We start from the raw sequence: 24242 nt of genomic DNA, 5'->3' as shown, positions 1-24242 counted from the left end.
AGCTTTATTCCCTGTACAAAGAATTCTTATATCACATCTTAACACATTTAAAAATTAATTTTCAAAAAAAACTTCTGAAATGTCAAAAATCTTTGAATCAAATGTTTCAACTTTGGAGGGGGTCGGGGGGGGGTGCGATGAAGAGCAGCTTTGCAACGTGTGTGAGTTAATTAATAGTGTGAGAGCAACAACAACAAAAAAGAAAACAAGTGGTCCTGAGATTTCTGATTCCACGCATCCGCCAAATAATTCCCTTTTAAATATCATTCCTGAAGTGAAAAGAAAGCCATAACATAATCGCTGCTGACGCAGTGCTATGAAAGCAGTGCTATGAAAGCAGAATGTTGGCCATCGAGGAACACGTGTTTTAACTCAAGTTTAGCGTTATCGGAAAAATGTCACGGCATCATCAAAATACATGAACAACGTTCTCACACTTTTTTCCCCTTCTAAGTGTTAAATGACCTTTGCACTTTGGTACATCGTTTACACTGTGGTGCATCGTTTGGACGCGTGAGAAGCATCGGAAAGATTTCCGATTCCACGCATCCGCCAATAATTCCCTTTTAAATATCGATAAATATTGCAATATTGTTAAAAACTTTACATAGTTGCTGCAGAGCGTGACGTGATGAAGACCTACCACTAACTGCTATTTCTTTGGTTCTGTGCACTTTATTCTCCTTCAGCGGATACACTTGTTGAAAAACCGTATCTGCGTTGTGTAGCTGCGTTGTGTAGCTGCGTTGTGTAGCCGCGCAGTTCCACGCTCCACCATCGTAAGTACCATGGCGTCGGCTCCTGAGGTTAGAACTGTGTTTTCTTGGTGCTCGTTAATGAGATTTTGTGTCTCTTGGGCTTTTGTTCGTTGTGCTTTTCTTTTCTTCTTCTTTTCCTTATCTCTTCATTCTCAAAACACCAACAACTTGGCTCTTTCTTCTGTGATCATTGGCCGAGCGCCATGTACAGCTCGTCGATCTGGGGTCGGAAGCTCTGTCGCATTTCGTTCCTCTTTGCCTTCAGCGTGGGAGTGAGGAGTCCGTTCTCAATAGAGAACATTTCAGTGTGGATGCAGATGGCCTTCACCTGTAGAGAGAGAGAGAGAGAGAGAGAGAGAGAGAGAGAGAGAGAGAGAGAGAGAGAGAGAGAGAGAGAGAGAGAGAGAGAGAGAGAGAGCACAGGAAGTGAAGGCTAAAGCTAAAGCTAAAGAGCAGAACAAAAGTCCAAGTTTTACATTTTGGCCCCACTGTGTGTTTGAGTTGATTTAGCATTCTGGGATTTGTAGTATTAGCGGTACATGCGCTGTATGATAGCGATGGGCCAGCAGCTCCAGCAGTGATTTTGGTGGGTTCATGAAGAGCGTGTGTACCTGTTCAAAGGACTTGAGACCACCTTCCTTGCCCAGTCGGGTCAAGTCCTCCAAGACAGCTGCCTTGACTTTCTGTAGAGATGTGAAACACAATAAAACAATTTGTTAAAAAAATTATCAAATATTTTTTAAACATTTAACAGGGGTGTCAAACTCAAATACACAGTGGGCCAAAATGTAAAACGTTATTAAAAATTATTGAAAAAAGTGAATCTTCTCATATGGGCACAGGCAAATTTTGCCTCAAGACTAAATATGGAACACGCAAAGCTTAATACAATACAATAAATAACTTCATATTGCACACATACAACATCGATTTTCAAATTTGAAAAAGCGCATCAAAATAAATAAAATGCTCTTTGCTGTTTTTTATTTTGCAGCCTTCTGATTTAAATTTCAACAGTTTCAGAGTCAACAACCTTTTTCCACAGGCTGATAATAAATTTCAAAGAAGAATGACAATAATAAACCGTTGAAGTCAGAATAACATCCTTCATTGAAAAATACCAGCAGAGCATTCTGGGATTTGTAGTATCAGTGGTACATGTGCTGTATAATAGCGGCAGGCCAGCTCTAAAAAAAAAAAAGAAACTTTTTTATTGTGCTGTGTTTGCGATGATGCACGGGAATAAGATTACCGGCTTGGCACACAGTTCCTGGTAGCTGCCCTCCAGTCCCAGGGTCCTCTTGGCCCAGCTGGGCAGGTAGTCTGGGTCAGGGACCACCACCGCCACCAGACACGACTGGGGGTAAAAAAGCAGAGTGCGAAAGTCAATCAAGTCAATGTCCTGCAAACAACGACGTTGCTTCCCGACGCGCGGGCACGGCGTCTCCTCCTCCCCCCTACCTGCAGGCTGTCACCGTGCACAAACACCTGCGCCACGGCGTCGCTCCTCACGTAGATGTTCTCGATCTTCTCGGGCGCAATGTACTCGCCCTGGGCCAGCTTGAAGATGTGCTTCTTCCTGTCCACGATCTTCAGGGTGCCATTCTGACCACACAAAAGTGCAAAGAGTGCGCAGAGTGAGTACTGAAATGCAAGTACTCGGTAAAAAAAAAAAAGTGGTATTGGTGCATTCCCAGTATTGCAGTTAGTAGGTTGTTAAGTAGATAGGAGTGTAGCGAGTACGTGAAGTTTTCCCTTCTGGGTAGAATTAAAAAAAAAAAACCTGTTAACTTACCGGGAGCCATTTTCCGATGTCTCCCGTGTGAAGCCACCCGTCGGCGTCGATGGTTTCGGCAGTTTTCTCGGGGTCCTTCAGGTAACCCTGGAACACGTTGGGACCCTTGATGCACACCTGCCATTTAAAAAAACAAGCGAGAGTTGCAAGCGACGGAAAACTTTATGGAGAAACTTTTGAAAAGTCTTCCCCTCCGTGTGTGTGTGTGTGTGTGTGTGTGTGTGTGTGTGTGTGTGTGTGTGCGTGTGTTTGTGTGGTCACCTCGCCCTCCCCGTTCACAGCCAGGTAGTTCATCTCAGCCACGTCCACCAGTTTAATGGAGTTGCAGGGCAGAGGAGCTCCCACGTGACCTGTAAGGGGGGGGTGGGGGGATTAGGGTGGAATGATGACGAAACAAACCGGTCCTAAGAGGCGGCGGCTCTTCAGTGATCAGTAAAATATTGCGGTTCGGGCTGTTTCTCACCTGCCGTGCCGTCACCGGGTATGGTCATGCTGCATCCCGCCGTGCACTCTGTTTGTCCGTAGCCTTCGTAGAACTGATCGGAAGAGAAGTTTTGCCACGTGAAATGACGAGCGCACGAAGAGAGGAGGATGAGAAGGTGCGCTCGCGCTAACCTGACAGCCGACGGCCGCTCTGAGGAAGGTGAGGACGGTCGGGGAGATGGGAGCCGCTCCCGTGATCATGAGCCGCACACGACCTCCGAGGCTGGCCTGTAGGGGGCAGCGCGCTACGTTAATAATTACTACTTGACTGAATTGAAAAAAAAAACAAAAAACAAACAAAACACAACAACTTTAAACACTCTAAGGACGTCGACTGTGGAGTACCTGAACTTTCCTGAAGATGAGTCGATCCCAGATGCTGTCTCTCCTCACGATGCCTTTCAACATCTCCGCTTCCTTCCTCCTGAAGGCGAACTCCAGCAGCCAGCGCTTCAGGGTGCTGTTGGCCTGGCCAAAGATCTACAAAGAGAGGCGCAAACACACTCGGGAATTACGGTGGGATTTTTCAAGTGCGGTTAAAGAAGCAGTGAATAAGTCAAGAGACCGACCCTGTTACCCTTTCACATTAAAACTGCTTTTGTTGCCAAAGCCGCAGCATCGGTTGAAGAAATAATGCGAGCAAAAAAAACAATATATATATATATATGTATTATTATCATTATGATGATTATTATTATTATTATTATTATTATTATTATTATTATTATCATTATTATCAGAACCTGTATTTCTTACTTTCGCTGAGGTAAAGGAGCTGAATCAATACCTTCACCAGAGTATTTCTTTATACAAGTATCCATACTTGTACTTCATTACAAAATGAGAATATTCTTGGCCATCACCACGAGTTCAGCGGCTCAAAACTAACTTTGCACACCGAGCGGTCGAAACGTGGCCGCTGATTGGTCGAAGACACAGCTGACGCGTGAAGAACCCACCCTGTCGTACATCCTGTTGAGGAGCCGCGGCACCACGGGGAACACGGTGGGCTTCAGAGTGTTCAGGTCGTCCGACAGCAAGCGGATGTCCCCCTGGAAGAAGCCGATGCTGGCTCCGCTGACCAGCATCACTCCCTGTGAGGAGGGCAGAATCACAACGGCAACGGCCGCCAGAGACTCAACACGCGTCGCTGCGTTTACGGCGTTAAAACGAGGGAAAGGGACGAGGAGCTACGGGAACTCTACCTGGACTATTCGCTCAAACATGTGAGCCAGGGGCAGGTAGGAAATGTGGACGTCAGTGGGACACAATGGACAGCATTCCTAGTGCACAGGTCACGGAGGAGGGACGGGGGGGACACGACGACACACACACACACACACACAGAGGTGAAGAAATGTTCCCAACTTGTACCTCCACCACCCTCTCAAACATGTGGGCCAGAGGCAGAAAGGACAGCATGACGTCCTCTGCTGTGGGCTGAGCGTAAGGCTGGAGAGAGGAGCAGCTGGTGTTGAAGTCAAGACCGCATTAACCAAGACAAAGACATCACCAAGACTGGAGAGCACGGAGACAGAGGCCAGAACGAGACATCTGGGGTACGTACATCCTGTTGATGGACCGACTTGTGTACTATACTTGACGCTGCCATGCAGACCCTCACCTGGGTCGTTTTAATGACCGCTGAGCAGTTTGACACGACGTTCCCGTGAGTCAGCATGGCTCCCTTTGGGTTCCCTATAGATTAGATTAGATTAGACTAGATTAAATTTTACTAATCCCAGGTGGTCAGCTGCATTACATTCATTCCAACAATAAAAAGCAGACAGCGAGAAAAAAAAACACAAAAAAAACCAAAACAAAAAAACAGACACAAACCTATAATAAATAAAAACATGTAGAGCTGAAGTGCTTGATAAAAAAGTGCCTCGCAACCCACATCCTCCTCCCGTCCCCCTCCCCTCCTGCCAGAGGAGTTGTACAGCCTGATTGCCCGGGGAACTACAAACACCAGCAAAGCAAGCCTTTATAAACCATCAGTGCATTATTTGCCACCGAGTCCAAAAAAAAAAAAGAGTAGAATGTTATCTGCCACACAGCGGGGAAGAGTTAAACATTAGCAATGGCTCCAGGAAGAGTTATAGAGGGAAATAGTTTTAGAACTCTAAATAGTTGTAAATCTGGTAAAATTCCAAAGAAAGAAATAATTGATGAGAGCTACAGAGTGTGTCTTGAGGGTAACTGTAATGTGTGTGTACCTGTTGTTCCACTGGTGAAGCAGATGACGGCCAGGTCCTCTGGACTGGGAGGCTGAGGGTGAACGAAGGAGCGAGACAGCGATGAAACAGTGGACATAGTGGACGAACACCGCTGGTTTCCAGCGAGCGCTTCTCCATCAGCAGCCAGGTTCACGTGCAGACCTTCATGCATATTCATTCTGATTCAAATTGTTCTGAATGAAGAACTGAGGTAAACGTGTGACGCGATCCGTTCTGAATCTATAGTTCACATGCACCGCTGCATTTAAAGGTTCAGTGTGTAACATTTGGAAATCTTTAAGAAGAAACAGAGACATCAAGTGGTGACACTTCAGATTGCAGCACACCGGGCATTTAACCAGAACAGCCGTATTTACAGTGGGCTGGTCTGCTGTCTGATTAGCACAGCAGCTGTGATCGTGGTGACGAGCAACAGCTCGATGCTAAGGAGCCGCTGCTAGAGGAACTGAGGAGGAGAAGCAAAAAAAACAACCAAAAGAAAACACACAACAGCAAAAACCAAAAGGACTACTTACCATTGGCTGCTGATGGTTGGCCTTGCCGAGGAGCTGCAAGATAGCAAAGTATCATCAGCGTAGTGGATTATGGGGAACAAAAACAGAAATAATGAAGAAGAAGAACAGAATTTAAGCTCCTGATTAGAAGTTGAGAGCAAGACTTTAAAGATCAAAACTAAAAAAAAATAGATTAACTGGGAATAATCAGGCAGGGCGTCACTGCTCGATCAAAAATCCCGGGTCTGTCCAGTCCGAGTCCGAGACAAGACCCAGTAGAAATGCCTGAGACCCTTAAAAAGTGTTCTGGAGACCAAGACCAATCTCGAGTACTACAACACTAGAGTTAGGCTCCCGCTCACCTCCATCTCCTGCAGGCTGAGGATGTGGATTCCTTCCTGCTGCCCCCTGCTGACCAGGTCTGCGCTGGGCGTCTGCATGAGCACAATGGTTTTGACGGGATGCTGCTTGTCCTTGACGCACTCCAGCACCAGCTCCACCTTCTCGGCGACGTCGCACACTATCGTTTGGATGGACGCTGCGGAATCACACGTGCGCAAGTGCGCCGTCACTCTCACGTCTCTCACGTCTTCTTCTTCTTCTTCTTCTTCAGTGGAAAAAACGGATCAAACTGCTGCAGCATCCGCTTGCTGGAACTTTACCTTTGTCAATGATGTAGTCGATGGCCTCCGTTCCCAGCGTGTCGTACAGCGGGACCGACACCAGGGAGTAGGTGTAACACGCCAGCTCGCTGATGGTCCACTGCACAGGGGAAGCAAAGGTTTTATGTTATTGATTGATTTTAATATTTCTCTTTCTGTGTTTAGCGTTTCGCTGTTGCCTTATTACACTGTGTTTCCTGTAAAGTGTCCTCGGGTGCTCAGATAGGCACTTACAAAATAAAATGTAAGATTATTAATACTGTATTATTATTTATTTATTTATTTATTAATATTTATTATTATTATTATTATTATTATTATTATTATTACAATTATAAAATGCAACTAAACCACAGGGGGAATGGGGAGGTGCTTACCTCTGGTCTGTTCTGGGAGAAGATGCCAATGTGGGGGTTGCTGCTTTTAGAGTGTCCTTTTTGGAGAAACGCCGAACCCAGATTTTCCGTTCGCTCCATCACCTATTGGACAGACAGACAGACAGGCAGACAGACAGACGGTGCAAAGCCACGTTAAGCTCGTCCATAAAGTGACTTATGAAACGTTAATGTTTACTCTCGCCGGTTAAAAAGCGGCTCGCTCGGTTACTTGAGGTCAAACTCGGCGAAGAGTCACGGTGGCGCAATTCAGCCGCCGCAGGAATGAACCACAGTTTAATTTTTAACCATAAAAAAATTCTAAGTTGTCAAGCAACGAAAATCTGAGACGCACCGTCGAGATCCATCTCGTCGTATCGTCATAAATATATCATGTGACATATAAAAATATTATATTATACATTACATATATTACATTTCAAAAATCATGTAACTCATTACACTATATTGTATTATTATGTTTATAATACTCTCCTGCACTATTATTACTGTTATTTCACTGTTGTTATCATTACTACTATTGTTGTTGAGATTACGATAAATACATTTTTGCACTGCATCGTTTGCAACTTACTACATTGTATCATATTAAATTGTACACTATTTTATAGTTGTGCTTGCCACTTTTTTTTGAAGAAATCTTTTTCACTTATAATTTTGTATTTTTGGATATTGGTAAAACTTACATTTAACTGCCACTTTTTTTTTTTTTTTTTTTTTTTCCCCACTTTCTTTATTCCTTGCGTGCACAATCAAATCTTTCAATCTGTGAATCTCTCCCCCCCCTCTTCTTTCAAAACTTTTGCACTGGAGTTGTCGTTGTGTGGCACTGCCGACGTTTAGATTTTGCCCCAGCCCCAGTTTGACGTTAGCGGCAGTGTGAGCGCCGGGTGACTGGTTGGTTTGGTTGACACTCCTTGGTGGCGGACGGACGGGGATAATAATGAATAGCTGGCGTGGCTGCGGCTGCTTGCGACAAGGATCGTCGCCCTGGAAGCGAAGGAGCAGCGTCGGTCCCTCGTGTGGGAAATGACGCTTTTGTCGCTGGTGAACAGTGAACACGCCCACCGCAACTGCGCTCAGCGCCCTGCGGCGTTTTTTTCCCCCCGCGGGGCAAACGACTCTTACCTGTCTGTAGGACAACCATTCGTAGGGCTGTTTGGGTTTTCTGGAGCCCAGGCACGGACCGTCGTCTGGAGAAGAAGAGGAAGAAGAGGAAGAAGAGGAAAAAGAAGAAGAAGAAGATTTTTTTTTTTTTGATTTTTGAAAAATAACATTTATTTGCCGCTCTCATTTCCATTAATCAATCAAACTAAATAAATAAAAAAATAAATAATTTTCTTGTTGTTTTTTTTTTTTACACAAACACGTCACTAAACAATAATTCCCCCTCTGTCACTGCACACAATGCACTATTAAAAGTCCACATTTCACAGAAGAGCTCAAAGTCCCCTGCCCTCTTGTAAAACATAAAGTCAATGCGTAGCCTGGACTGGATTAGTTTTTTTTTACAAATGATAGAGGGATCGACCTCTACCCCATCAACTATCTTTCTCTTACGGCTCAACCAGAAGAAGGAAGAAGAATTGAACTGAATTTCCATTGTTGCCATCATACACGGTGCATGACGAAATTGTAGCCGCATCCTCTATAAAGTTCTATAAAGCAGATTATGAAGCGGATTCGTCAGAAATGAAGTCCAGCTCGAGGCAAATTTGCCTACGTGATATTTGTGCGAGTAAAATGTTGTGTGCGTTTGTGAATTTCTGACCAATCGGCTGACGGTGGCGCAGCACATCTGCAGCTGCGTCTGTGATGATTAAAGACCCCTGGTAATCGGTATTGTATTGCACATTTCAGTTGTTTTGTTATTGTGCGAGCGCAAATTAAGACGCTGAAAAGACTCATATCGCCCCCTAGTGTTGGGGAGGAGCACAGGTTCCCGTCAATAATTGGATTTTCTCAGCTGCATGTAAACTGGGACAAGAAGAGGGGTCCGACTGGACGAGGAAACTGAATTTGGAGCTGAGCTCCATCATAGCTGTGCATGTAAACGTGGTCGGTGTTTGGCCACCGGAGGCGGCAAGCGTGTCGGTCGTGGTTCATTCGTGCGCCGGTGACCTACTGGAGACTCGGACGCCGCGGAGGAAGAACTCGTACAAGGTCCTGGCGTCGTCGTACAGGTACGTCAGGTGGCCTGCAGTCTGCAGCACCGAGCGCCGGGCCAGGTCTCCGCCCTGGAGGGTGAGGAGAAGCTGTGAGCAAGCTGGCAGGAATGAGCAACACCGGGACTTCATTCACTGCAATGAAACCACTGGGTTGCCGTTTACACAAGCAACCGACGAGTTTAACCTTTAACGATGTGACCTCGCTATCAAAGCTCAGAGCACTCTGGCTTGTGAGCAGAGGAGCCTGAACTCTTGCGCAAGATCGCCTGCAACAAACTGATAAGACAAAAAAAAGAAAGAAAACTAACTTGTAAGAATAATTATACTGTTTGTTTGCATGTTTTCGAGAACTATTTGGATGGAGATTGATTTGTCACAGTGCGCCCGCTGTTATCGTGATATGAAGTCTGCGATTTTGCATTTTCTATTGATTTTATTGAGTTCCAAAGAGAACACAAAAAAATCCATCAAAATGAACCACAGCAACGCTCCAAACTCGTGTTGGGTGTGTCATGTGTTCCACACAATAATGGAACTTTGGAAGAGCACAGGAACTTTTTGACTGGTGGGGCCACAATGGGTTCTACAATTTGGACCGAGGGGGGCCGGAGCAGCAGCAGATGGATGGAGTGTTTTGGTGGTGAGCCACCTCATAGGAGGGAAAAATATACAATGGGAAATCCAGAAAACATGTGTTTTAATGTCAATTGAAAATGAACCAAAGCAAAGTTACAAGCAAATCAGTGTCTTTGCAGCCCTACGATACTCAGCTCATATATTTAAAACATTGAAAAAAATAAAAAATTCACATTATTTGTGATTAATATCATTTCTTCAAGTTCGGTGGGCCGGATTAAAGCTCTTTCACCTGCTTCACTTCTTTTCAGGAAGTGATTGCTTAAAATGCAGCTCTGCAAATCAGCCTACCGAACCCCAACCCTTTGTGATGTCACAAAAGCGCCGGCACCCTTCTCGTTCAAAAATAAATGTTACGAGTTTCGGCGGGAAAACCTAAAACTTTTCACGCGAGATTCAAAGATTGCACAACGGTCTCCAGTGTCTTACCGGCACCTCCACCGACTGCATGTTGAAGTCGCACACGCTGGGCAGAGGCTTGGGTCGGGTTGCCAGGTAGTAGGTGGTGGCGGCGGCCACTGCCCCCATGCTCACCAGCATGGGGGTGGAAACGCTCCTCACGTAGTGGCCCAAGTCGTCCATATCTGGCAACCTCAGCTTCTGCCAGAAGTCAGCGCTCAGCATGGCTGCGGTGCAACGCGTGGCAGCTTGTTGGGGTTGAATAAAACCTGTTTGATGGGCGGGGCGGGGCGGGGCGGGGCTGGAGTGTGTGTGTGTGTGTGTGTGTGTGTGTGTGTGTGTGTGTGTGTGTGTGTGTTAGCGGGAGGGTTCAGGGTGTGTATGCTGGATGGAGTGTGTGAACGTGTGTGTGTGTGGAGATGCTGGTCAGGAGGAGACCTGGAGATAAAAAGACAAAACGGCTCCGTCATTCATCTCCGTTAGCACTTATTATTATTATTATTATTATTATTATTATTATTATTATTATTATTATTATTATTATTATTATTTTAGTTTATAGAATAGAATAGAACAGAATAGAATCCCACAGTGGGGAAATTTGCATAATGACAGCAACTGTGTAGTGCAAAAAAGACGGAAAATTATATTCATTCAGATAAATGAGGCAATGAAAAATTAAATAGAATATTTGCAAGGTATAAAAGGAAAAAAGAAAACAGGATATTTAGATCTTATGGACGGTTGCATTTACAGCTACTGTATCTACATGCTGACATACAAATAATAAGTCTTTGATTGCACCTTTGTGAAACATGTAAAGCAGTCAAGAGGATGCATTTCACTGAAGGAATTGCATGGCTTACACATGAAAGAGTGAAAAGAGAGAACACGCTGTTTTTTTTTTTTTATCTGAATGACCGAAATAGCCTGAACGACAATTTTGCCAAGGAAACAAAGAATCTGTGTACCGGCGGCAGGAAGGACTGAACAGCAACGGGCACTTGGAAATCGGCCTGAACCTGAACGTCTCACGTATCTCGTTTGGTGTTTTGCACAACGGCAGATCAACTCGAAGATATTATTGCACTATAATTAGACTGTGTACTACACACACACACACACACACACACACACACACACACACACACACACACACACACACACACACACACTACTTTCTAGTTTAGCAGGTGCTCCAGGTTCTCATGGTGTGTGTGTGTGTGTGTGTGTGTCGAGCAGGTGGGGTGAGGTTCTCGATTGGTTGTCGATTGGTCGGCGGCCCAGAAGGCCTGTTTGCGTGTCAACAGAGGCGGCACGAGGTCTTGGAGGTCAAAGCGTGACAACAGGTTACGACAGGTCGTCCTCCGTGTGAAACCTTGCGGGTTAGAATCACCTTTCACCCAGAGTCTGTGTTAAATGTTTGAAACAAAAACAAACCAAACCAAAGCAAACGCCTTTGGACTTAGGTCGGTGTGTAAAACTGAGTGCACCTGAACGCACCGTAGCGGCTGCATTCCAGCACCTCTCTGCTAGGAAACGGCAGAACCGTTGAGGTTCGCGCCAAACTGCGTTTGAGGTTTATGTGGTGAGCGTGAGTGGCATTCCTTTGTGAATGGGCTGAGGTGAAGAGATGGTGACGCTGCACGAAACCGTCGTGCCAAATTACGATTTCATCGACTTGAATCGACTGGGAAAATATTCCACTGAACGTTTTCCTGAATTTGCTGATTTATCCTTTAACTTTTAACTTTAAAACTTTTTGTTTCAGCTGCTTCTGGAAACACACACACATATATATATATAAATATATATATATATATATATATATATATATATATATATATATATATATATATACATATATATATATATATATATATATATATATATATATATATATACATATATATATATATATATATATATATATACATGTATATATATATACATATATACATATACATATACATACATATATATGTATATATATATGTATGTGTATGTATAAATATGTATGTATGCATGTATAAATATGTATACATATATATATGTACATATATACATATTTATACATGCATACATACATACATACATACATACACATATATATATATATACATATATATACATATATATGTATACGTGTGTATACATACGTATATATATATACATATTTATACATACATACATACATACATATATATGTACATATACATATATATGTATATATACATATATATGTATATATACATATATATGTACATACATACATACATACATACACGTATATACAAACGCACACATATTTAAATAGATATACGCACACACACACGCACACATACATGGAAAATGATCAATAGCTGCAGCTCTATTACACATTTTAAGTCCCAATGATAAACTGACCAAATTATAGATGAGTTTTCTCACTTCAGCGCTGCTGATCTTCATCCTAATCCTCCAGACTCACTAAAGCACATTCAAATCTCAAAAGCAGCAGCGGCGGCCAACTTGGAAGGAGACGACAAGACGTGAAAGAAACCCCCCTGCAGCCAGGCTGCAGCCAGGCTGAGACCACCCCTACTCACCCCTACTCACACCGACTCAGCCCCTACTCACCCCTACTGAAGCGTCTCAAGCGTTTCAATGCACTCGCCTGCTGCGACTGCCGCTACCACAGCAACTGACTGACTGGACAATGCAGTAACACAGCACCGGCGCTGAACAGTGACAAGGAATCAGTTACACGCTGATGTGTCACCTGGGGTTAATCTACCAATCAAAGGTCACACTGGTTCTCGGCGGAGCCGATTGGCCGCCTGCTCGCGCGACGGCAGCTCTGATTGAGTCAAAAAAAAAAAAAAAAAAAAAAGAAAGAGTCGACAATTAGCGAGGACGAGATGGACGAGAGAGCGAAGGTCAAGGGGACGACAGCGTGGAAGAATCTGCGTTGGCGTCGAGTTTCTCGGTCTCGCTCGCTCTTTTTATATATAGGAACGGAGATGAAGTCAGAGGTGGGCGAACTTTATGACTGCTGGGGCCACAATGGGTGGGGTGGGGTGGGGTGGGGTGGGGTGGGGTGGGGGGCGGGGGGGGGAGTAGATGGATGGAGTGTTTTGGCGACCCACCAAAACCACAGGAAATAAAATGATCATGGGATATGTAGAAAAAAAATGTGCTTTAATGTCCATTAAAAATGTACCAAAGCAAAGTCACAACTAAATCAGCAGCAGCGTCTCCGTGACAGTTTTTGGCAAAATAAAAGCAATATTTTTCTAAAATTTCGACCGAGTGCAATTTGCAATTTGCAGGAGTTTCCATTGAACGGCGTGAAGCTCTTCGGTGGGTGACGTGACGGCCTTGAAGCTTTGAAGTATGACTTTCTTGGGCCAAACTACGGCCCAGGGGTCCACACGCAGCCCGTCAATCTTTTTAATGCGGCCCGCCACAACTTGACGACATTTTATTAATACCATACGCAAGTGATACGAATTCACAAGTGCGACCGCGGCTTCCGGGGAAGGTTCAAGCAGCCCATCGTCAACTTTCACCTGGTGACCTTTGACCCTCCCCACAGTCAGCTGAGATGATTAGACGGACAGAGCTGATCAAGCCGACCTGCCTCACCGACCTCGCTGACGCTTTCTTTTAAGAACTCAATCAATGGGACCAAAGAGTCAACAACAACAACTCCCCCCATACACACACATACACACACACACTCCGTCCCCATGTAGAAAACATGTTGCGATAATGTCAATTGAAAACAAACAACAAAATCAATGGATTTGAAGCCCCACGGTATTTAGGTTTCTATTGAAATGACTCTTAAAACACTGAAATACATGGATGAAATACAGCTTTCTTATGACTTACTGAATATCAATATAACTTCTTCAAATTCTGTGGGCCAGATTGAAACCCTTAATCTGGCTGCGTATGGCCCACCGGGCCGTACTTTGTCCATGCAGTACTGGAGCAGTACTGCACAGTTTGTTGTTTGACGACAAAACCTCAAAACGGTTTAGAGCCAGTGAGTAGTACTGCCATTACTACTACTACTACTACTACTAATACTACTTGAGTAGTAAAAAGAAACAGTATGCCTCTCCTTTCACTGCAGGATAAAGTTTCCTATATAAGGTTTAGTGCCTAAAACTCAATAAAAAGCAATAATGACGAACAGTAGTAGATTAACAGGGAGAGTTTTTACGGTGTAAACATTACTTATCTATTGCGTAGCATAGTATAAATGTAGTAATATAGTATATATATTATTATAGTAGATTATATTACATGAGATGTCTGTCCAGTATGTTCATGTTTATCAAAATGTGCGTTGTCCCAATTCACGTTATAAAAAAAATTGAAATAATAACATTAATCTCATTAAATTTGACATTTTATTCGTTATTTATGTACAGGCAAAAGAATACAATGATCTTGAGTGATTGTGTGTGTGTTTGTGTGATCATATGACTGCACTGTCTCCGGCACTGTCGCTTTCTTTATAACTGTGTTGGTATTCTGTGATAACATTTTTCATTGCAAAGCACTTTCAGTTTGCATGTAATGAATTGCGCCCAAATAAAACTGACAGTGACATAACACAGTAGTACAAATAGGTAATACAGTATATAGTGACGAGATAGGGGTGGAGGTGGGGGGTGGGGATTACCCTCCAAGAAGCCAATGAATGGAGAGAAGGGGGAAGGGGGTGGGGGAGTGGGGGGTAGTGGGGATTCACGAGTGTCAGCCAATCAGAGACGAGTCACCTTTCACCTCGAAACCTGCATTAACGCCGCTATTACAACCCGCCCGTTGCGGCACGTTTGCTGTCAAATACGAACGTATTCAAGCGAAAGTGTTCCTCACAAGTCAATACATATATATATTTTTAAAAATATATATATATATGTATTTATAAATACATAAAATATGGCTAAAATCTGCAGCAATGTCATGGGGGGGGTTTTTGCTGCTGCTGCTGTTGGTGGTAATGGGAACTTTGAGCTCCGACTGGACAGACAGACAGAAAGGTCACATGAGACGACTACAGCTAACTATAGAAAAAGGTCCGGTCGATAAATCGAAGCTCAGGTTTAGCTCAGAATTCTAACTATAGCCCTTTATGTATTTATTTATTATTGTGGCTCTCCTCAGCCAGCGAGCAAGTACAAGTCACACATTAAACACAAGTACAAGTCACACATTAAAAGTCTGCCTTGATTAAAAAAAAAAAACAAAAAAAAAACACAACTCTTTAAACTCTTAAGAGACACAACACCAAAAAAAGAAGTCAGCAACCAAAATTATGAAGACAGAAAAACACAAATTCCGACGCAATAAAAGTTCTGAACCTTTCATTTTTTTTTTTTCTTTCGGTTCCGCCTGACGTTTTAATTTCAACACCGAACCACGTAGAACTTTTCACTTACTGTTAAAAGCAATTGTTTGACGGGTAGTATTTAAAAAAATAAAATAAAAAACCTCTCCAGAACGAGACATTACGTGACACAATATTAACAATAATATTAAGCCAAATATAAGCGGGTGTTGAGTGTTTCCGACCTGTTAGCTGCAGAAATCCCCGGTGTCTTGGCTCCCTCTCTCCCTCTTTCGACCACGCGCATCTGCGAGTGACGTTGACAACAAGACAACTTCCGCAATTTCAAATTAAAAGTAGTCGTATTTACGTCACTTCCCCGGGTGGGGGTGGGTGGCGAAATTGAAGTGTGATAAACGCTCCACGGCAGACATGCGGCCCGTTGGACTTTCTGATCCGGCCCGCCGTTATTGTAGAAATTATATTGATAGTAATTAAGTCATGAAATAGCTGTATTTCATCAATTTATTTCAGTGTTTTAAGAGTTATTTCAATAAAGAGCTAAATACCGTGGGGCTATATCGACAAATATGTTGTTGTTACGCGCTTTTGTTCATTTTTAATTGACGTTGACATGTTTTCTACATATCCCAGAATATGTTCTCCAATGAAGTGGTTCACCAAAACAATCCATCCATCTGCTCCTGCTCCAGCCCCTGAGTCAAATCTTAGAACTCATTGTGGCCCACCGGTCCAAAAAGTTTGCCCACCGCTGCTTTATGGCATGTGCAACCGGGCCATAGCTTGCCCATGCCTGACATAGAACCAGGATCCCTCGTAAAGGTTTCCCTGAGAGCTCAACGGCTACTTGGAAATCATCTGGACATTTATTTTGAAAAATAGGAACGCATAAAGTTCTTCTCCGAAACTTTACGAGCTGCTATCGAACGAAGGAAAGGGGGGGGGGGGGGGTACGTACGACGAATTATGTCACAGTTGGCCCGGTCTTTGACCCTTCCATTTATCGAAACTATCGTCTTGGGAGTTTATCGTTTAATGGGGGAGGAGATGCATATTTGTTTAGTTGTTTTTTTCCCCGTTTTTTTGCGCATGTGCTTGTGTCAATCTTATCTCGTTCAGTGCGGTTCTTGTGATACAGCCAGTGAAGCGCCGAAGTCGGTCTCTGATTGAGAGTTGCTGAGTGAGTAGTAAGCAGTGGTAATGGATAAACTGGAACGCCCTTGGCTTGTGTGCACTCCACTGTCCTTAGATACGCGGGATAAACTCACTTCATTTGCAGTGTTTTTCAACCGCCGCGCGCGGGAAACGACTATTCGATTTCACATTATTGGTCCTAAAAGCAATAAAATAAATAAATTTAAAAAAAAAATTTCATTATCGATTGACTGTGCTTTAAAAGGAGCCTGTCTGCAGCCAGACCCCTCCTGGGATATCAGCTTTGAGTGCATCTCCGCAGGTTTCCCACTGAGTGAGTGTCAACGAAGAGACTGCATTGTCATTATTAGGCGAAAAAGTGTCATTTCAAATCTCAATGCAAAAAAAAAAAAAATAAAATAAAAATGTGCCGTGGCTCAAAAAAAAGGTTGAAAAACACCGCTCTGCTGCAATGGAAGGGTTTAAAATGCACCTTCTGTAAAAGCAGAAGTATTGATTTACAATTTTGAAACATCATTTTTAAAATAAGCAAGGGGGGGGGGGGGGGGGGGGAATGGTTCTGCGGCTTCATGGTAGTCATGAATGTTGTAGAACGCAGCAATATTAAAATAAAATAAAATAGACCCACAAATGAATTACTGGCAACCAGTCTTTATTGAAATCACCATTTTACCCGTGACACCTACATCATGATTTTTAAAACGTTAACTGCCTTTTGAAAGGAAGGTGTGACGTGAGGAAGAGCGCGTGGACTGGAAGACCAGAATTGTACCTTCTTTTTTTTTTCTCCGCTTAAATTTACAAATCTAGACGCATTTTAAAGAGTAAACATGAATGAATTCACATACACTTTTCAGTGCCTTGTAAAATGACAAGTTAACAAGAAATTAAAAGGCACAAATAATTCCATAAAAAAATAAAATGTACAACGTTTCAATGACAAGCCACCGTTTTTTGTTTTTTTTTAAGACTTTACAGACAAAACGTTTGAAGTTCCTTCAAGTCGACACCAAAACTACGACGACCAAAAACACCCAGGAGGGTCTCGGAGGTCTGAGTGTCGTTGTGCTCGTCTACAGTGGAATGTTAAGCTGCGCCAAGTAACAGTATTAATATTCACAATTCTACAGATCTACAGTTTTTTTGTATTTACGCGTCCTTATTCAAGGACACGCATGTTAATAATTATAATTGTTAAGTTTGTGCCAGCGTCCTGTGGTGTTGTAGTCAAGACCACAGAAAGACATTGTCGACCTGGTCATTGTCGAGACTAGAGAGTTGTATTAGTTATTTTTTTTATATATATATACACAGTCTTGGTCTTATCTCAGTCTCAACCTCCAACTGTCTCGCTTTGGTCTTGGTCTCGATACTTTCTAGTCTTGATGAGGTCTTGGGACGACGACGCTACTCGAAAGTACTACAACGCCAGCATCCCGGACGGACACGGATCAGTTCTTCCCATTTCCTATACATTCCAGTGATAACATCATAAACAAATAATCCAGTACCAGGAGGGAGGATTTCACTGGGTGACACGCGTGTAAATCTTGTCTCACGATGATTCCACGCGGTACCTTCACTTTAAAACAGTCCCAACGTTCTGAACGAAATGTTCCTTCGATTCGAAGAAACCTGAAATCACAGTATAGCATGTTCACTAAAATCCAACTTCCCCCATGTCGTAAAAAATAAAGGTCCTATAGATCATATAATGCGAAACATTATACGTCACAATAAGTGGCCAGGGTACCGTCGTGTTCCAACAGAAAATCTCTCTTTTCTCTGCTTCCAGTTTTCAGAAAGGTTGCGCTGACACCAGGAAATCTGCCCTTTGTGATGTCCCCTCCCCTCCCCTTAGTGGCCACACCCCTTTTTGGGTATTTGTTCTGCACTCAGATACCAAGTTGTTTGTTGTTTGTAGTTTCTCTTACAAACCTACGCAAGGTTCAGCGGAGCAGGAAAGTGAAGCGGGAAGCGTATGAGCTTTTTTTTGCTGGTGGCTTCAAACAGCGGGCTAAATATTCGACGGAGGTGTGTTGCTTTCGGCAACCGAAAGCTGTGTCAGGCTCCGAGGAAATCCAGATCGAGGGTTAGCTCTTTGCAGCACTAGCTTCCGTAGCTCTGAAAAATACTGCTTGTCGCAGACCTTACACACACACACACACACACACACAAACACACACACACACACACACATAAATAACCATAATCCAATTTGAAGTAGGTACCACAGAGGAAACCATGGGGTTTGCTGTTCACACATCCTGGTGTTTCAAGAAGAGAATTCACATCTGGGTTTGCCTGCTTTCTGCCCATGTCTTTGTTGCTGCCGCCGCCGCTGCTCCCCATCAAGGATCCCCCCCGTCAGGTCGGTGACGGCGCCTGCGCACACCAGCCGCCGGAGGAGCTCCGTCTCCCTGTTGACGTCGTGCGACTTCTCCGCCGCCATGGCGCTCATGGGCAGGCGGTCGTAGTAGTGCAGCGGCGCCCCCTTCTGGGAGAGGTCGTAGCCAAAGCCCACCAGGCTGACCTCGTCGCACAGCAGGCTGGCTAAATTGAGCGCCGTCACGCCGATGGTGGGCACCATCTGCATGAAGCAAAGCCAGAGAAACAACAGCTACAAATCAACGCAGGGAATGAAGAGGTTGTGTCATTGTAGCAGTGTGATTGTTGTGTTGTTGTGTGAGTGCACTGGCACTCTCTATGGTCAAAGTAACAGCCACTGTTAATGCAGGTAGTACAGAAAGTAGGGCCTCCTGCATATGTATATATATGTATGTATATATATATATATATATATATATATATATATGTGTGTGTGTATGTATTTATATGTATATATATTTACTACTGATACACACACACACACACACATTATTGTTGCTGTTTGTGATTCACTCCGTCTGTCTGTTAATGTCACTGTGTTCTATTGCACAGTGAAAAAACCCACAGATAGGTGGGTTCGTGCGACACTAGGGGGAGCCACTTTCACAAAATGACCTGTGTGCTTATCCTGGCGTTTTTTTTCTCCCAGAATATCAGCTGTGTGAATCTAAACAGGCCATGGGTTTAACACCGAGTCAAACAAGAGACTATATTGTCATGATTAAGTTTCATTTGATTTCATTAGATTTTTTTTCGGCCAAACAAAGCTTGTTTATATTTTATATTGACATGGCAAGTTGGTAAATGGCCTCTTTCAGAGTGTACGAGCAGACAGTCAGTTACCTTGTTCCACCCAAACAGGTTCCATGTGGGCGGAGGGTATTTCAGCAGGTGGAAGGCCGTCTCTCTGATGACGAGCGGGTTGAGCAGTCGCACCCTGTCGGGCCCAAAAGGAATTTGATCCGGGACCTTCTTCCAGAAGAAGATCCAGTCCCACAGAGACTGCAGACGCAACAACAGAGGGGGACAAAGCGCGGCTGCTTTAGACAAAGTGAAGGTCAATCAATGGACGCAATGCTTTTTTAAGTCTTCATGTGGTGGCAGGCATGAATCCACTCGACCGACCTGCAGACACTGAGATGAGCGAGCTAATTCTGGAGCAGCGTTCCTCAAACTTGTCTACACTCAAAGGTTGTGAAAATAAACAACTTCAAAGTTCTATTATTTATTACATTTACATATTTAATTATTTATATATATTTTATATACATAGAACAAGGATCCAATCCAAAACGTGGACAAGGTATCCAAGTTTGGGTGCGCAGGCCACTGTAGTTCACTGGCAAGCGAGAGAAAGACGCTGCAATCTGAAATCTCACCACTTGATGTCGTTGTTTCTTCTTAAAAATCTTCAAACATTTCTTCAAGCTAGTATTTCAAAACCAGTCGTTGACTGTGATGTAACTCAAAAGGTTGGCGTGGAGGCGTCGTCGCCGTCCTGTTGAGTCCAGTGTAAAGCCGACGCGCTACAGCTTAAGACTCTGACTCACCACGGTCTGCTTGTTTATCATGGCAGAGATCCAGCTAATGTCGACGCCCTTGTACGCCAAGGCCACAAACACGAGGTTGGGGTCCTGGTCGTCCCAGTGGACCGGCGTACCCTCGGGGTAACTCATCCTGAGGGTGGTTCGCCTCCCCACGTCGCCGCTGAACTCCCCCAGAGGGCCACTGTTCAATCTGGAGAAGGAAGTTTGAAAGCCTCGTTTGACGTCTCGCTGTTTTCAGACAGCGTCAGATCAACACGCATGGCGTTCAGTTGCAGGAGGCTGCAGCCCTGCTGGTTCTGCATTACCGCACCGAGCAGCACCAGTAATGAGCGTCTGGAGGAAATGGGACGACAACGATATTATCGCACGTTATCGTCACGTTTCTGACCTGATAACGATGTCGAAGCTGTCGATGAGCGGGCCCAGCCCCAGCCCTGTGAGGATGCCTCCGTTTCCGACCACCACACAACGACGGCATTCGCCCGACTTCTTTTGCAACGGGGAGGAAGAGGCGGCGTTGGGAAGCTTCGAAATGAAAGAGCCGAGTCGTTAGAAACCCCGAAGAAGACCCGAACATACGCGACAGCAGACGGTCAAAGGTGTCCATTTGCTTTCACTGGAGGACAGAGAAAATGGTGGACATGTGCACTGAGGTGGCTCAGTTGTTGTTCAACACTCATTCATATCAAGCATCATGTAGATAATAACAATCAAAACAGTTCAAAACACGCTAAAAGCGCGACTATTTCCCTGTGAAATGTCGGGCTTTGCTCTTGGTGAATTGTTGAGTTTCAGTTCGACGCGCCCAAGCGTGCTTGTGATAAACAAAAGTTCTGGAGGATGCGGCGATCCACTGTTCAGATTGTTTATTTGCAATCCAAACACAAAAAACAAAAACGGTCTTATCGCGACACAGATCGACAAAGTAATCCAACAATCGTCAAAAAATGAGAAATCCAAAAAGTGCTTGAAAAGCGGTCTAAAACTGTTTGGCTGCATTCAGCTCAAGAGCCCTGCCGGCCCCGTTAACCACCCTAATATAGTTCAGGTGCTGCAGTCACCTGCTTATGGTGATGTGGGGGGGAGTGGCCCTTAGCGCAACCAATACTAAGAAAATACTAAATAAATAAAACAATTACTTTTGTGTCCGTAATTAACACATTAAGCCACAGTGCAAATAAATCAGAAATAAGGAAAGAAAATAAATATTTTGGCTCCAACACACGCCAATATCTAGTTGTTGGGTTTTTTTTTTTTTTATAATTTTTCCTTCTCTTTCACTACTTTCTCTTCCTGTAATTATGCTAATTTCCCCAAGGTGGCATTAATAAAGGTGTCCTTCTCCATTCTATTCTATTCCTTCTTTCTCATGTTCTTCAAGTTTTACTGTTAAAAATAACTCCCAAGCAACGGTTTTCTCCACCGGGAGTCGTTGACACAATGCCTCTCGGTAACTCGGACTCATTACTACTCCTGCTGGTTGAGAACCGCAAATACTCTTTGCCGGTGTCGTAGAGAGGGAAAATACAAAGTCCTTCACGTGGGTTTGTTGACACATTTGTTTGAAATATTGTTATATTGTTGTTGTTTTTTTTAACTTTACAAGACAACTACAATTACACAAACAAGGACAGTGCGTTGCTTAGACAGACGCCAGTGTTTTGCGCTTGGTTCCCGTCCATGAGAATTGCTTGGAAATGATGCGGTGCGTAACGGCAATAATATTACAACAGGTTATAAACCCGTGTAGCCGTTCAGACGACGCGACGTCGCACTGATTGGGTGGAAATGGCGAAGCGACAAAGTCAACGCGATGCAGCGCCAGTTTATTGATGGGGGTGGGGGGGTGCAAATAGTGGCCCAGCTGGAGCGCTCGTATGCGTTGAGGAAAAACACCAATATCACAATATCAAATGCAAAACAGACATTGACAATAACGTTGCTTTACTGAGTTAGGAGTCATAATTCTACGGTCAAAAAGTTACCTAGAGTTGCTTTAATCAGTGGCACAAAGAAAAAAAGGGAAAACTTCAAAGACAAAGAGACGTCAGCATATTGAATACCTGCTTCAGGATGTCCTCCACTTCACGGCGGTGCCCCAGCATGCCAAACGGCGCCGGGTAGAGGAAGAGGCTCTCGGGGAGCGGGACGTCTTCCCAGAGGAAGGGCTCTGTGGCGCTGCAGTCACCAGGAAGCTGAGTCATCAGGTTCTGCCTGGTCCAGGAGGGCCGACACTGTCCCCCGAGGACGGCGCGCACGCGCTCGCTCACCAGCTGCGAGCAGCGGAATCCATACGTTGCATAGAGAACAACCAGAAAAACAAAGCAGAACTCTCAGGATTTGTTGACTTGGAAGAAGAAGAAGAAGAAGGACTGCATTTATTCTCCATACGTTTTATTGTTTTTGATTAGTTCGTTTTATTTTGAAACTCCATTTAGCATTTGTGTAATGTGAAGCCATTTGAAAAGGTTGACTGTTATAGATCCGGAGGGGGATTTTTTTTTTTCAATAAACATCAATGTTGGCCTGCGACTTTGTTTAAAGTTTGACATTTTCAGCCCCACTGTGTCTTTGACTTTGACACCCTTGATTTAAAGGACACAGATTTTTCTGATTAAACTGCACTGTATGTACAACCGCACAAAAATGTAAGCGCGCGATTGACAGTGAGAGTCTCAGCACGCTCGGCGGCTCGTACCTTCTTCCGCTCTGGGCTGACCGTCCAGTCGGCGGGACCCGAGCCCATCCCTGGGAGGACCCGGATGGTCATCAGGACCAGCAAGCCGCTGAACACCACGCACAGAAGCAACACACGCCTGGCACAGACACACAACACGGTGAGAGAGAGAGAGAGAGAGAGAGAGAGGAGAGGAGGATCTGCGTTAGCTCTTTCACGCTTCATTAACATTTCATAACCTCGGATGTGTCTGGATATCATATAATAAGCGTCTGACGGAGAACCTTGGCACAGAGTTAAACGGCAATCGCTCAACGTCCCGGCGGCACCGAGGGGCTCGCTGTGAACTCCAGCATTTTCACTTTCAATGTGTTTAAAAGTGAAAAAACCCCCCAAAAAAAACTCTTCCCAAAGCTCGACTGTCAAAACAAAGAGTGTGGGAAATGGGCAGCGGGGGCCGTCTCATCCCCAGTTAAAGGAAAGGGGACCATTGTTTAAAGGTGGTAAAAATAAAGTGCACCAAGCACGGAAGCCCACCTAAGAATGCACTGGCATGCAGGAACTGGCATTTCAAAGGGAGGCTCCACTGATGGCATGAATCTACACATTTGGACCAGGCTTGGAGGAAAGTTGCATCTTCCATCTCTGATTTCTATTCACGCGTGGACCAAATAAATGAATAAAAGAGTGAGCCAGTTCCTTGAATCAACCCTAATTATTGAAAGGTCTGTCGTTCTTTGGGACGTTTGGGAGTCCTCGAGATTGGTCTTGGTCTCCAGACCACTTTATAATGGTCTCGGTCTCGTCTTGGACTCGGACTCGGACTCGGACTCGGACGGACTCTGGATTTTTGCACTGCAGTGACACGATAATAACGGAGAAGGAAAAAGGGGCCTTTCTGTGTGGAGCTTTGCATCTCAGATGCACATCTCCAGAAGAACTCAAAGCCGCATGGGAGGAAGACCTTGGTTTCTCTCTTTCCGACCTGGCACCTGGTCTCAAATACTCAAACCACTTCATTCATCCTCCCTATGTGCCCGCCATTGTCTTATCCACGGCTTCCCTTCTTCATATATCCTGGCTCTGCCCCCGTCTTAA

At 44.3% G+C, this 24242-nt stretch overlaps 2 protein-coding genes and 1 long non-coding RNA gene across 5 annotated transcripts in view; all 3 read right to left on the bottom strand.

Annotated features, from left to right (window-relative positions):
- Positions 1 to 933: 933 nt before the first annotated feature.
- On the bottom strand, positions 934 to 15702 carry LOC142902719 (long-chain-fatty-acid--CoA ligase 1-like). Of its 3 annotated transcripts, none has more exons than XM_076048062.1 (21): positions 15602 to 15702; positions 10061 to 10468; positions 8953 to 9064; positions 7956 to 8020; positions 6810 to 6911; positions 6433 to 6532; positions 6133 to 6308; positions 5792 to 5824; positions 5256 to 5307; positions 4661 to 4734; positions 4411 to 4488; positions 3996 to 4130; positions 3382 to 3516; positions 3169 to 3264; positions 3017 to 3089; positions 2815 to 2903; positions 2554 to 2670; positions 2220 to 2363; positions 2011 to 2115; positions 1370 to 1441; positions 934 to 1086 (listed from the first exon to the last, which is right to left on the bottom strand). In XM_076048062.1, exons 2-21 carry the CDS (start codon positions 10253 to 10255, stop codon positions 946 to 948), a joined length of 2094 nt encoding a protein of 697 aa, XP_075904177.1. In that variant the 5' UTR covers positions 10256 to 10468; positions 15602 to 15702; the 3' UTR covers positions 934 to 945. The 3 variants fall into 3 exon arrangements, with proteins under 3 accessions (XP_075904177.1, XP_075904175.1, XP_075904176.1); XM_076048060.1 differs by lacking the exon at positions 4411 to 4488 and adding an exon at positions 4242 to 4319 and having other exon boundaries at positions 15602 to 15701; XM_076048061.1 differs by lacking the exons at positions 4411 to 4488; positions 15602 to 15702 and adding exons at positions 4242 to 4319; positions 12687 to 12832.
- On the bottom strand, positions 7033 to 7447 carry LOC142902720 (uncharacterized). Its single transcript, XR_012929135.1, has 2 exons — positions 7308 to 7447; positions 7033 to 7174 (listed from the first exon to the last, which is right to left on the bottom strand). It is a non-coding gene; the product is annotated as an uncharacterized LOC142902720 (long non-coding RNA).
- A 1465-nt stretch (positions 15703 to 17167) lies between the features above and the next one.
- Positions 17168 to 24242, bottom strand: part of st3gal5 (ST3 beta-galactoside alpha-2,3-sialyltransferase 5) — an 11984-nt gene continuing 4909 nt past the window's right edge. The window contains exons 3-8 of the mRNA XM_076048152.1: positions 23166 to 23283; positions 22531 to 22740; positions 20856 to 20992; positions 20471 to 20657; positions 19764 to 19922; positions 17168 to 19122 (exon numbers count right to left, since the gene is read on the bottom strand). Of these exons, the coding sequence (XP_075904267.1) occupies positions 18808 to 19122; positions 19764 to 19922; positions 20471 to 20657; positions 20856 to 20992; positions 22531 to 22740; positions 23166 to 23283 (1126 nt within the window). The 3' untranslated portion in view covers positions 17168 to 18807. The remainder of the gene's footprint in view (positions 19123 to 19763; positions 19923 to 20470; positions 20658 to 20855; positions 20993 to 22530; positions 22741 to 23165; positions 23284 to 24242) is intronic.

The sequence above is a fragment of the Nelusetta ayraudi genome, unplaced genomic scaffold (assembly GCF_046127955.1).
Source record: "Nelusetta ayraudi isolate G7.1 ecotype Tasmania unplaced genomic scaffold, CSIRO-AGI_Nayr_v1 ptg000097l, whole genome shotgun sequence".
NCBI classification, from domain to species: Eukaryota; Metazoa; Chordata; class Actinopteri; order Tetraodontiformes; family Monacanthidae; genus Nelusetta; species Nelusetta ayraudi.
The sequence above is the reverse complement of the archived record's forward strand: the minus strand, read 5'-3'. Positions and strand labels throughout refer to the sequence as shown.

What these genes read in the sequence shown, in the direction of transcription:
- LOC142902719 (XM_076048062.1), bottom strand. Translation starts at nt 10,255, where the DNA reads ATGCTGAGCGCTGACTTCTGGCAGAAGCTGAGGTTGCCAGATATGGAC. An exon ending in TGCACGGTGACAGCCTGCAG is followed by an intron (nt 2,116 to 2,219) that starts GTAGGGGGGAGG and finishes TTTTACCCCCAG; the next exon opens with TCGTGTCTGGTGGCGGTGGT. An exon ending in GTCTCAAGTCCTTTGAACAG is followed by an intron (nt 1,087 to 1,369) that starts GTACACACGCTC and finishes CTCTCTCTACAG; the next exon opens with GTGAAGGCCATCTGCATCCA.